The sequence below is a fragment of the Maylandia zebra genome, unplaced genomic scaffold (genome assembly GCF_041146795.1).
Source record: "Maylandia zebra isolate NMK-2024a unplaced genomic scaffold, Mzebra_GT3a scaffold11, whole genome shotgun sequence".
NCBI lineage: Eukaryota > Metazoa > Chordata > Actinopteri > Cichliformes > Cichlidae > Maylandia > Maylandia zebra.
In genome coordinates this window covers 5,725,861-5,739,784 of record NW_027490041.1, presented here as the reverse complement: position 1 = coordinate 5,739,784, position 13,924 = coordinate 5,725,861, and the positions used below count along the sequence as shown (strand labels likewise).

At 42.8% G+C, this 13,924-nt stretch overlaps 2 protein-coding genes across 3 annotated transcripts in view; one reads left to right on the top strand and one right to left on the bottom strand.

Annotated features, from left to right (window-relative positions):
* The window catches only part of LOC143415939 (uncharacterized), a 282,785-nt gene that overhangs the window by 101,226 nt on the left and 167,635 nt on the right, over positions 1 to 13,924 (bottom strand). The window lies entirely within an intron of this gene.
* The window catches only part of LOC143412335 (protein NLRC3-like), a 108,031-nt gene that overhangs the window by 73,532 nt on the left and 20,575 nt on the right, over positions 1 to 13,924 (top strand). For both annotated transcript variants that reach the window (XM_076881323.1, XM_076881324.1), the window contains 4 exons: positions 67 to 1,843; positions 6,451 to 6,624; positions 6,853 to 7,026; positions 13,620 to 13,793. In XM_076881323.1, coding sequence (XP_076737438.1) covers positions 67 to 1,843; positions 6,451 to 6,624; positions 6,853 to 7,026; positions 13,620 to 13,793 — 2,299 coding nt within the window. The remainder of the gene's footprint in view (positions 1 to 66; positions 1,844 to 6,450; positions 6,625 to 6,852; positions 7,027 to 13,619; positions 13,794 to 13,924) is intronic.

The following is a 13,924-nucleotide window of genomic DNA, read 5'->3' as shown; positions in this document are numbered from 1 at the left end:
TACATCACATAGCTCCTTCAGACCAGATTTGTATTTTTCCTTCTTTTTTTCCTTTTTTTGATTCAGATGCTCTTCAGAAGTGTCAGCCTAAACTCAAGTCTCTCTTAAAGAAGAAGTTCCAGTGTGTGTTTGAGGGCATCGCTAAAGCAGGAAACTCAACCCCCCTGAATCAGATCTACACAGAGCTCTACATCACAGAGGGAGGGACTGCAGAGGTCAATGATGAACATGAGGTCAGACAGATTGAAACAGCATCCAGGAAACCACACAGACCTGAAACAACAATCAGACATGAAGACATCTTTAAAGACTCACCCAAAAGACAGGACCTGATCAGAACAGTGCTGACAAAGGGAGTGGCTGGCATTGGGAAAACGGTCTTAACACAGAAATACAGCCTGGACTGGGCTGAAGACAAAGCCAACCAGGACATCCAGTTCATATTTCCATTCACTTTCAGAGAGCTGAATGTGCTGAAAGAGGAAAAGTTCAGCTTGGTGGGACTTGTTCATCACTTCTTTACTGAAACCAAAGAAGCAGGAATCTGCAGCTTTGAAGACTTCCAGGTTGTGTTCATCTTTGATGGTCTGGATGAGTGTCGAGGTCCTCTGGACTTCAACAACACTAAGAGTGTGACTGATATTACGATGCCCACCACAGTTGATGTACTTCTCACAAGCCTGATCAGGGGGACGCTTCTTCCCTATGCTCACGTCTGGATAACCACACGACCTGCAGCAGCAGACCAGATCCCCCCTGAGTATGTTCACAGGGTGACAGAGGTCAGGGGGTTCACTGACCCACAGAAGGAGGAGTACTTCAGGAACCGATTCAGAGATGAGGAGCAGGCCAGCAGGATCATCTCCCACATCAAGAAAGCTCGAAGCCTCCACATCATGTGCCACATCCCAGTCTTCTGCTGGATCACTGCTACAGTTCTGGAGGATGTGCTGGAAACCAGAGAGGGAGGACAGCTGCCCAACACCCTGACTGAGATGTACATCCACTTCCTGGTGGTTCAGGCCAAAGTGAAGAAGGTCAAGTATAATAGAGGACATGCAACAGATCCACACTGGAGTCCAGAGAGCAGGAAGATGATTGAGTCTCTGGGAAAACTGGCTTTTGATCAGCTGCAGAAAGGAAACCTGATCTTCTATGAATCAGACCTGCCAGAGTGTGGCATCGATATCAGAGCAGCCTCAGTGTACTCAGGAGTGTTCACACAGATCTTTAAAGAGGAGAGAGGACTGTACCAGGACAAGGTGTTCTGCTTCATCCATCTGAGTGTTCAGGAGTTTCTGGCTGCTCTTCATGTCCATCTGACCTTCATCAACTCTGGACTCAATCTGCTGGAACAACAACAAACAACCTCCTGGTGGTTTAAACCATCTCTCCACCAGAGTGCTGTGAACAAGGCCTTAGAGAGTCCAAATGGACACCTGGACTTGTTCCTCCGCTTCCTCCTGGGTCTTTCATTGCAGACCAATCAGAGTCTCCTACGAGGTCTGCTGACACAAACAGGAAGAAGTTCACAGACCAATCAGGAAACAGTCCACTACATCAAGGAGAAGCTCAGTGAGGATCTGTCTGCAGAGAAAAGCATCAATCTGTTCCACTGTCTGAATGAACTGAATGATCGTTCTCTAGTGGAGGAGATCCAACAGTCCCTGAGATCAGGAAGTCTCTCCACAGATGAACTGTCTCCTGCTCAGTGGTCAGCTCTGGTCTTCATCTTACTGTCATCAGAAGAAGATCTGGATGAGTTTGACCTGAAGAAATACTCTGCTTCAGAGGAGGCTCTTCTGAGGCTGTTGCCAGTGGTCAAAGCCTCCAACAAAGCTCTGTAAGTAAACATGAACTCATCGCTTCATTCTTAAAATCATGGGAAATAAATCAGAGGTGCTCAGTTCAAAGAACACTACCACTTTAGAAAAATTAAAAAATAGTCACTAAAATAGTCATGATACTTTAAATATTTCTCTCCAGCAGGACATGTCAGCATTTCTGAAATATTTTTGTCTTCAACTCGAATCAAAGCACAATCCAGATCCAGCCTATAAGAACATGAGCTCTGATCCTTCAGCCCCTCTGACAGGTTTATTATCCTCAAGTTGTTCACTTGTCTCCAACAACCAGGAGTCTAGCTCTGTTTTTTAAAGCAAATACTTGAGCTTCCAGACTGCACCTACATCGTTTTCAGATGTTCTTATTTTAAGGTCTGGTTTGTGTCTCATCTTTATTGCAATCCCCCATGTCTCTCTGTTTTTCAAATATAAATCTGTTACCTCGGTGTGGCCAGAACAACATGGTGAACCCAAAATACAGACAAAGGTGAAGGAACTGAATATTACTAGACGTCAAGGCTTTATTTACACACAGGAACTTGACACTTGGAATTTTTTAACATGAACTGTGAACTATGGTGGAAGTCAAGCACTTGAAGCTGTGAGCATGAAGTGGGCTCTATGGTAGGTTTCCGGAAATGGGTCTTGGTTGATGGTAATCTGAGTCACTGTAACAGAGGTAGAGCAGCATCAGAAAGATCACTGGTGGAGGTTACAGTAAGTGAACGAGGTTATCTTCAATGTCTTATTTGGGGTTTCTGTAGCTCAGGAGGTAAAGCTGGTCTGATCTGACCTACTGATCAGAAGGTTGGTGGTTCGATCCCTGGCTCCTCCAGTCTGCATGTCAAGTATCCTTGGGCAAGATACTAACCCCAACTTGCTCTCCGATGCATCCATCAGAGTATGAATGTGCGTGAATGTACTTAGAAAGCACTAAGTTCAGATAAAGTGTTTGTGAGAATGGGTGTGATTGGGTGGATGTGGCATGTTGTATAGAGCGCTTTGAGTACTCCGGGAGAGTAGAAAAACGCTATATAAGAATCAGTCCATTTACCATTTACTTGTCAGCAGTCGGAAAGCAACTTGGGGAAGGCAGGTGGTGAGGTCTGGGTGAGTACTTGTTAGCTTTGAATCCAGGCAAAGTGGTCCAGTAAGTCTAAGAGACGAAAGGCATTAATGTGGCTGTGAGTGAATCAAGAAGACCAGCATCCAGGAAAACGTGACTGAACTGCAAGGGTGAGTAGATGATCCGAGGATTAGGAGGTTAGCAGAGTTATTGGGAGTGCTGATGTTATATTCAGCCTAGTAGATTACTGTCAGGTGTGGACAATGGACAGGCTGACCAGGCTTCACCCAAAGGCAGAAACCAGAGTCTAGTGGGAAACCACCGCCGCTCACACAGACCATGACAGCAGCATGACCCCCCCCAAAGCATTCTCTTTCACTTGGCATCATTTACCTCTCCCTTCTCCAATTTCTGATGTGTCCACCTTTGCAATGATAACTGTGATCAGGGTGAACCAAAAAGGTGCCGTGGTGAACAGATACTTAAGTTTGGTGAATGCAGTTTCAGCTTTGGGGGACCAGATGCATGCTGAGACTTGAGTGGTGCAGCTACCTGACTATAGTTGAAAATGAACAGTCTATAAAAATTTGCTATTCCCAAAACCCATTGGAGATGCTTCTTGAATCTACAATGGGTACAAGGGGTAGGCCACTCTGTTAAAGCTTTCACATTTGCCAGATCCGTCTTCACCTGCCCCCATGCCAAAATGTAACTGAAAAAAGTTATTGATGAGGAATGGAATTCACACTTTTTTGCTTTGACATAAGGTTTATTCTCCAGCAAACGTTGGAAAAATAGCATGGACATGAGACTGATGTTCCTCGCAGGTTTTGGGAAAAATGAGGATATCATCCAGATACACCAATACGAACCTGTCAAGGAATTCCCGGAGGACATCGTTAACTAATCTTGAAACATTGCGGGAGCATTAGTTAACCCAGGCGGCATGACCAAATACTCGTAGTCCCCCAATGGCATGTTTAAAACGGTCTTCCACTTATCTCCCTGATTGATCTGGAAAAAGTGGTAAGCGTTGCGGATGTGGGGTTTTGTAAACCCAGTGGCACTGTGAAATGGCCTGAAAGCAGAGCTAATGAGGTAATAGGTACTTATTCTTGATGGTAATATCACTGAGGCCCCTGAAGTAAATGCATGGCCAGAGAGAGCCATCCTTTTTCCCCACAAAAAAGAAGTTCCAACTTGAGATGACAATCGTTGGATTATGCCTGCACCGAGGGATTCCTTAATGTACTTTTCCATAGCCGCACACTCAGGTCTAGACAGGTTATAGAGCCAGCTAGAAGGCCGGGTGGAGCCAGAGAGTAGTTCTATGGTGCTGTCCTGTGGTTTGTGAGGTGGCAGTGAAAGCGCTTTACTTTTGCTAAATACTTCCTGAAGATCATGACATTTGGTGGGCACAGAGGAGAGATCTAAAACAGTCTCAGTGTTGGTTGATGGTTCCACAGGTTCCGGTGGACGGGCAGAAACAAGGCAATTTGAATGACAGAACAGACTCTAACTGATTACCCTCTGACCTGACCAGTCTAAGTGGGGGTTATGTAATTCTAGCCAAGGAAACCCGAGTATGAGTGGTTTGTGAGGTGCATGAAAAGCAAAAAAGGTAAGTGTTTTCTTGTGATTGCCAGGGGTGACAGGCTCTGTGCGCTGAGTTATGTGAGGGGACACTCGGTTATTTAATGACTTAGTGGGAATGGGCGGATTAAGGGGGCATAGAGGGATGTTTAACTGTCTCGCTAACTCAGACTCCATGAGGTTCTAATTGAACAAGAGCCTGAAAGGTCTGGTTAACTAGAACAGAGAGTTGGAGTTGCAATCTGGGTTTTTATGTTTGTGTGAGTATCCTCCACCCTTATCCCTGAACTTTCCAGTGGGCAGACCCTGGTGTGGAATCGAAAACAGACAGGTTCATCACGAGAAGCAAGCTGATCTTTCATGGTTTGATTTAATGACTGAAAAACATACAGCGGACGGTGGTTAGCACTGTTGCCGCACAGCAAGAAGGTCCTGAGCAAAAGTCTTTACAAACTCAACCAGGAAATCATCATGCGAGCAGAAAGAAAGAGGATGAGCAGATAGGTAAGCAAGAGAAACCCGCCAGCGTCCCAGGTTTCCAGAGAAGGTTCAGGTTCTAGGTACCTGAAATGGGATGTAATTCAATTCAATTCAATTTTATTTATATAGCGCCAAATCACAACAGTCACCTCAATGCGCTTTATATTGTACAGTAGATCGTACAGTAATAGATACAGAGAAAAACCCAACAATCATATGACCCCCTATGAGCAAACACTTTGGCGACAGTGGGAAGGAAAAACTCCCTTTTAACAGGAAGAAATTTTTGGTGTCAAAGTCAAAGCACAGATCCACCCAGTCTCTGTATTTCAGCTTATTTCCTTTATACACACATTTAACAGGAACAGTTTCAGACAGCTAGTGTTTACCTGACATTACCTGCGTACCTCACAGTTTGCAGGTAATGGGCATAATAATTACTGAACAGAGACATCCTGCTGTGAACTTTGTTGCTGTGGATCTAAAATGTAAAAATACATCTGAGAAGATTTCTAATCATGATTTTATGAGCCCCCAAAGTTTGATTCTGTTCATCTGGACGTAGCGCTCTCAGCGGGAGAAACATTTTGTCACTCATCAAGATGACTTATTCAGGCTCAGCTGACTGCAGCTTCCCCCAATCTTATAAAGAGTACATCTGCATAATGACTCAAACCTAATGGTCAAGGAACTGACCTCCCAGCCTTATTGTTCCTTCAGTGGGCTGGTTTCAGTCATTATGCAAATGTACTTTTTATAGGGTTGGAAACCAGAAGTCAGCTGAGACTGACGAAGTCACCTGGATGAGTGACGAAATGTTTCTCCCACTGAAAGCGCTACGTCCAGATGAACAGAATCAACTTTTGGGATTTACTAACCTGGATGATTGAGCATGGATCAAGACGGGTTTTTATGAGGTATACAGTTTCTTATAATTTCTAAACCAGAAGGTTGAGGAGATGGAGCTCATGATAACTGGCTACTGCCCTTCAGCGTGCTTTATGAAATCATCCAATCAAAATAAAGTTGGCCTTTAGGGAGAGCGGGGCTTTAAAGGGGAATGAGCCAAAGCAGCTTTTAGACAGAAAATGAAATGAGAGTCCAGGATGTGATACATTATTTATAACTACATTTACAGTAATCACACATATTAGAATTAATAAAGTGACCAGCAGTACTGTAGTAAGTGTAATACTGCAGTACTCACAGGCCTGTGCCAGCAGACACTGAACTACTGTCACTAAATCAACCTGGTCTTCACTGGTTTCCATTTACATACATTGGAATAATTGTGTTTAATTTGAAATATTTTTCTTCTGTTACACTTAAATTCTTGAACATTTTTTTATTTAATTGTGCATTGTAGTGTACTCATTTGTACACATTTGATTACTTAGATTCAACATATAAAGAGATTTTATTTGATAATAAATATTATTGTTTTGTTGTTCTTGTTATTTTTTTCAGGCTGAGCAGCTGTAACCTGTCAGAGAAAGTCTGTACAGATTTGTTGTCAGTGGTCAGCTCCCAGTCCTGTAGTCTGAGAGAGCTGGACTTGAGTACCGACAGCCTGAAGGCTTCAGCAGTAAAGCTTCTGTCTGCTGCAGTGGAGAGTCCACACGCCAAACTGAATATTCTGAGGTCTGACGGATTTGTATTCTTTTTTCTTTTGTTTGTTTGTTTTGTTTTGTTTTTAACTGAGAAAATAAATCCAGCAATTTAAACAGTAGAGGTAAACTTGATCAATTTACTGTTGTTTCGTACCACATCTGCTCAGCATAAAACAACAAGGATTCTTAAAATATAAGATTAGTTATTGCACCCTGATTACACTTTAACATCAGTCTTTGTTCATGTTTTCATTTTCAGACTCAACGTCTGTGAACTTCTAGCGGAAAACTGTGAAGCTGTGTCCTCAATGCTCAGCTCTCAGTCCTCTACTCTGACAGAGCTGGACCTGAGTATCAAAAATGTGCAGGATTCAGGAGTGAAGATTCTGTCTGCTGGACTACAAAGTTTAAACTGTAAACTAAATACTCTGAGGTCAGATCAATTGACATTTTGTTTTTTTTAAATGAACCAATTAAACATTTTATTCAAGGCTTCCGGTTCCGGCGCTCGTGGGGATGGACACCTAGTACGAGAGCTCTCGACTGAAACTTATTAAAACTGCCCCAAGTAAATTAATACACTATCTAAGTGCACATAAAGAGGAAAAAGGGGTTTAAATGATGTCCAGAAAGAACAAAATAGCTAAGAAGTTAACGTTTGAAAACGTGGAAGATGGCAATGTGCAGCTAACAGAAGGGGCTAACGTTAGCCCCTATAGGGCTAGCCGAGGCCACTCTCCCACTCCTAGCCGCGAGGATTCTGGGACAGAAGATGAGGTTGACCCAGCAAGTTTGACGCTGATACTGAAAGAACTGAGAGGCGTTGGGAAAGAGGTGAAAGAATTTCGAAAAGACACGAAAGCGCAACTGGTGGAAATAAGGGGTGAGTTGGATAAAGCCAATGCGCGGCTTAATGATGTGGAAACCAGGGTTGCAGAACACAAAGATAAGCTCCAGAACACAGACGAGATTTTGTCTGAGATACTAACAATGCAATTCAATGTTATTTATATAGCGCCAAATCACAACAAAAGTCACCTCAAGGCACTTCATAAATACAGAGAAAAACCCAACAATCACATGACCCCCTATGAACAAGCACTTTGGCGACAGTGGGAAGGAAAAACTCCCTTTTAACAGAAAGAAACCTCTGGCAGAACCAGGCTCAGGGAGGGGCGGGGCCATTTGCTGTGATTGGTTGGAGTGAGAGAAGGAAGACAGGATAAAGACATGCTGTGGAAGAGAGACAGAGGTTAATAACACATATGATTCAATGCAGAGAGGTCTGTTAACACATAGTGAGTGAGAAAGGTGACTGGAAAGGAAAAACTCAATGCATCATGGGAATCCCCCGGCAGCCTACGTCTATTGCAGCATAACTAAGGGAGGATTCAGGGTCACCTGGTCCAGCCCTAACTATATGCTTTAGCAAAAAGGAAAGTTTGAAGCTGATCTTCAAAGTAGAGAGGGCGTCTGTCTCCTGAACTCAAACTGGGAGCTGCTTCCACACCCAGTCCAACATAGCCAGGCTTTCTTTGCTGCTTTGACAAAACCTCAAATCCCAGTCAGAGATGATGAGCATCATCACAGTGATGATCATTTCTCTATTAACCCAGGCTTTCTGCTTCAGGATCTGTGCACGCTCAGAAAACAAGGAGACCTTTAAACATAATTTCACTAAATGGATGGATTGAGCTCAGCCTACAGATGAACTGGTGCCAGAGATCATAAAGAACATCAAACAGTCAAATTCAACACTTTTAATGGAAATATGAGATTAATCTTAAAAGTAGAGATAGTGTCTGTCTCCTGAATCCAAACTGGAAGCTGGTTCCACAGAAGAGGGGCCTGAAAACTGAAGGCTCTGCCTCCCATTCTACTTTCAAATACTCTAGGAACAACAAGTAGGCCTGCAGTGTGAGAGCGAAGTGCTCTAATGGGGTGATATGGTACTACAAGGTCATTAAGATAAGATTGGGCCTGATTATTTAAGATCTTGTATGTGAGGAGCAGGATTTTGAATTCAATTCTGGATTTAACAGGAAGCCAATGAAGGGAAGCCAATACAGGAGAAATCTGCTCTCTCTTTCTAGTCCCTGTCAGTACTCTTGCTGCAGCATTTTGGATTAACTGAAGGCTTTTCAGGGAGTTTTTTGGACATCCTGATAATAACGAATTACAATAGTCCAGCCTGGAAGTAATAAATGCATGAACTAGTTTTTCAGCGTCACTCTGAGACAGGATATTTCTAACTTTAGAGATGTTGCGCAAATGGAAGAAAGCATGCAGGAAAAGTTTCAAACAAAACTAACATCACTGGAGGCTTACTCGAGGAGGGAGTCGCTCAAACTGTACAGGGTGCCGGAGGGAGAAGAATCGGGAGCTCCATCTATGGCCCACTTTGTGGAGAAGCTACTCCGGGAGAATCTCGCCATCCCACCATCAACACCGTTACAAATTCAGAGAGCACACAGAGTGTTATCATTACTCCCTCCGGACGGCTCCCAACCCAGATCGATCCTGGTAAAATTCCTGTGCTTCACGGTTAAAGAAGAAGTGCTGAGGCTCGCTTGGCAAAAGAAAGGTTTTATGCTGAATTCCAGCAAGATCAACCTCGACCACGATTACCCCCCTGAGATCATGGCTATGAGGAAGGAGTATGCAGAGGCACGAAAGGTCCTAAAAGAGAAGAATGTACGGTTTAGGACCCTCTACTCAGCGCGCCTTAAGGTTTTTTTCGAAGAAGGAGTGAAAACCTACAACACGGTGGAGGAGGCAACGGCTGACCTGGCGAGTCGGGGCCTGCCGGTAAAGGTGATTACACCACCGGCAACCCCCAGAGAAAAACTACAAAGATGCCCGCTGTGGCGGGGAGTTGGTGGTCGGCGTCCGCGTCAGATCCGAGGAGCTGCGGGATATAGAGAGAAGCTGCAAGTATACAGACGTGAAGAGAACGAATTTAATGTTATGTATTAGCTATGGACAACATGGTGAAATATGGTTACTGTCGAGCTAAAATGGGTGGGGCTTCTCGTGCTGTGAGTGACGTCGCAGTGGAAAGCCCCCTAACTCAGGGGGTAATAAGGGGTTTCCCTTCAAGTTGTGAGGGTGTCAGTGGAAGTGCTCCACTGTCAGAAGCCAGCTTAGGAGCTTTCAAGCTCCAGTTATGTTCAAATGTTTTCAGTTCATTCCTAACTTTTTTCACTTGTTACTGTTTTAAGAGGGGGTTGCCTGCTGCTATTGAGTTTATGCGCTGTGGTAACTTAATATATCTTTATGGGAAGTGAGTCAGTGAAAGTAATCTCTTTTAATGTTAACGGGGTTCTGAACGTGATTAAGATGAATAAGATACTGTCCAAACTAAGGAAGGAGAAGGCCCAGATTGCATTACTTCAGGAGACACACATGAACCAAGTAGATCACTTGAGATTGAAAAGAAAGGGTTTTAAATATGTATTCTCCTCTTCCGTTAAGTCCAAACACAAGAGGGGTGTGGCTACACTTATCTCTGGTACACTTAACTATGAACATATCTAAGAACTCTGTGACGAGGAAGGCAGATTGGTTAGAATAACAGAATGGATAGAGGGGTCTGAAATCACAATTTTAAATGTTTATGCTCCCCCCGGGAGCGATTGGCTATTCTTTAGGAATAGGTTTGATTTATTGGTGGATTCTCAGGGGATAGTTGTCTGTGGGGGGGTTTTAACTTTAGACTTGACCCTAAACTAGACTCCTCCTCCCCGACCAACCAGGTAACAGCACTTACTAGAAAAGTCAATTCCTATATGGTAGAGATGGGGATAATAGATGTATGGAGGGACCGCTACGCATCTACCAGAAATTTCACTCATTACTCTGGTTCCTTTAAAGTGTATGCAAGGCTGGACTACTTTTTTATGTTTAAAGTTGATAGGTTTAGGGTCAAAGACTGTGACATATTAACAAGAGATCTATCTGACCACAGTCCTATCTCTCTATCTTTGCAGGTGGCTAGGAAAAAATGTACCACACTGTGGAAATTGTTATCGCACCTTAATGATCCTGCCATAGTTTCCAAATTAAAGGTAGACATTAAAGAATTTCTAGATGTTAATGACACAGGAGAGGTATCTCCAGCTATTCTTTGGGATACGCTCAAAGCGGTAATGAGAGGTACATTAATTTCTATCGCCTCCCACTTAAAGAGAATCAAAGGGCAAAAATTAGCAGAACTACAGGCAAATTTAAAGTTGAAAGAATAGGAAGACATAAACACCGCAAATCCTACTCTGAAGCAGGATATCAGGAAAATACAGGATGAAATTAATGATATTTACACCCAGGAGGCCCAAAATAACTAAATTTTTTTGAGGCAAAAATACTATGAGACAGGAGGGAAATCTGCAAAATATCTGGCACATAAATAACACAAACAACTAGAGGAAAGTACGATATACCAAATCAAGGACCCCAAGACTAATATTCTGGAATCAAAATTAGAAGACATTCAGAAATGTTTTGAGACCTTCTTTAGGGAGCTGTACTCACAGCCCAATGCTACGTAGGAGAATTGTACTGATGCCTTTCTTAGCTCTCTAGAATTACCTTCACTCCCGTCTCTCAAAAATGAGCTTCTAACACATCCCATTTTAGCGGAAGAAATTAATGCTTTTTCCAGATTAAAACCAGGTAAAGCAGTTGGGCCGGACGGGTTCAGTTCTCAGTGGTATCGCACCCTGAGGGCAGATCTAGTCCCCACATTGCTGAAGTCATTTAACTACATCCTACAGGAGGGAGAAATCCCACCCTCCTGGAGGGAGGCAACTATTTCAATTATCCCAAAAGAGGGGAAAGATAAACGAGAATGTGGAAACTATCGACCAATCAGTGTCCTTAACTTGGATTACAAACTATTTACTTCTATTCTTGCTCGTAGACTGGAGAAGTTTTTACCTGACCTCATCGATTTAGATCAGACTGGTTTCATTCACTATAGACAAACAACTGACAACATTAGGAGAATATTACACATCTCTACTCAAATTTACAGTAAATCGGGATAATGAGAAAATTAAGTACCTGGGAATATATTTGACTGCGGACCTCTCGCTGCTCTTTCAGGCAAACTACGAGCCAATATCTGCAAGTATAAAAGCTGATTTGCACAGATGGAATCTGGTCCCCTTTATGCGTCTCAGCTCCCGGGTAACCGCAATCAAGATGGACACGCTCCCCAGACTGCTTTATCTTTTTAGAAACTTGCCAATAGAAGTGAGCGATTACCAATTTATTGAGTGGGACAAATGGATCTCCAGATTTATCTGGCAGGGCCGAAAGCCAAGGATTAAATATGCTACCCTCCAGCTCCCCAAGGAAAAGGAAGGACTGGGTCTCCCCTGCCTCAGGAATTACTATTATGTCGCTCAAATAACCCCCCTCTTATATTGGTGTAACAAAACATACACGGCTAGGTGGAAGGAACTGGAGTCCAGCCTGTTGGACCGATTCCCCCTACAAGCTGTAATGGCAGATAAGGGTCTAATGTGCCGGCTGGAAAAGCTGGGGAACCCCTGGTTAACCCACACCCTCCAAGTTTGGCAGAAGGTAATCAACATCTGTGGGATACACAAAATGCTAAAAATCTTCAGGTGGGTTGCTTTCGACTCGGATTTTATTCCAAACAGACACGACTCTAACTTTGAAGCATGGATATCCTATGGCCTTACGACATTCCTCTCTCTTACTCATAGAAATATTGTGCTCAGATTTGAGGCCTTACGGGACGATCACAACCTGACAAAATACAACTTTCATAGAAACTTACAGCTGAGGTCATATATTGATCATGAATGCAAACTGTCCGACTTCAATGATGCTGAGTCGCATTTTTTCCTCATCCTGAAAAATGCCACAACCATGACCCCTACTAAATCTATTTCTAAACTATACAAAGCCCTCTCTAGTGCCAGCAAGGATAATACTTTATACACTAAGGATAAATGGGAAAGGGAATCAGGGATTGCTATTTCTGTGGGGAAGTGGGAAAATGTTTTGTACTGCCAGTGGTCCACGTCCAGTTCTATGAGCTGGAAGGAACATGGCTGGAAGAATATTATTAGGTACTTCAAGACTCCATATCAGGAGAGGTACAAAGGGGCTTATATGCAATGCTGGAGACAATGCGGCTCGACTGTTGCTAACCATTTTCATGTCTTTTGGGACTGTCCCAAGTTAAAAAACGTTCAGGTCTCCTTAAGTGCAGTCTTTAACGTTCAAATACCTTTAGATTTTAAGGTTTTATACATGGGTTTGGTCCCCTTTCTGGAATGTAGGAGTGAGATTAAGTTGGTGCAATTACTCTTGGTGGCAAGTAAAAAAACAATTACTAGAAGATGGTTAAGCCTAGCCCAGCCTACCCTAGACGACTGGTTTGGGATCATTTTAGAGATATTTAGGATGGAAAAACTTACATATCTGTTAAGAAATCAAAAAGCCAAATTCTACCAAATTTGGAACAATTGGATCCAATTCATCACCCCCACGAGGGCTGACTTCACTTGATCTCACTATTACTTGGTTGTTTTTTGTTTGTTTGTTTTTTACATTTACTTCTATTACTATTGCTTGTTTATTTACTTATTTCTTCACAATGATTGCAGCATGGGCACCCCTCCCAGTTTGTGTTTATAGTTCCATGTAATGTGTTCTATATATCTCCTTTGGGAGAGCATGCGAGCAACTGTCCTAGTAATAGCTAGTGGAGGTTAATATGCACCCGCTGATCACTTTGTTTATCATTTGCTCTCCTGGACTTAATCTAAAACCTGGAAGGACTTTGTTCCCATGTTATTCATATACTGCTATGCAGATGGTTTTTTCTTGTCCAATCCAAATAAAGATATAATTAAAAAAAAACATTTTATTCAAGTTCATCCATATGATGTTGTATCTTAGTATGTTAAGGTTTCATCAAAAATAAAAAGATGGCATGTAATATAATAACAAACTTTACATAAGTATTATAGATTATCTTTTGTTTTTCAGACTGGGTGGCTGTAACCTGTCAGAGAGAAGCTGTGAAGCTCTGTGCTCAGTCCTCAGCTCCCAGTCCTCCAGTCTGAGAGAGCTGGACCTGAGTAACTCTGACCTGCAGGATTCAGGAGTGAAGCTTCTGTCTGCTGGACTAAAGAGTTCACAGTGTGCAGTGGAAACTCTCAGGTCAGGATTCAAACGTTAACACATATGATCATTTAAAATGTGAATTATATTATTGATTGACTTATCTATAGAGCTTTTAGCTAAACTTATATTTATATTTGAGTGGATTATTAGACTGAATTACTGTGTAA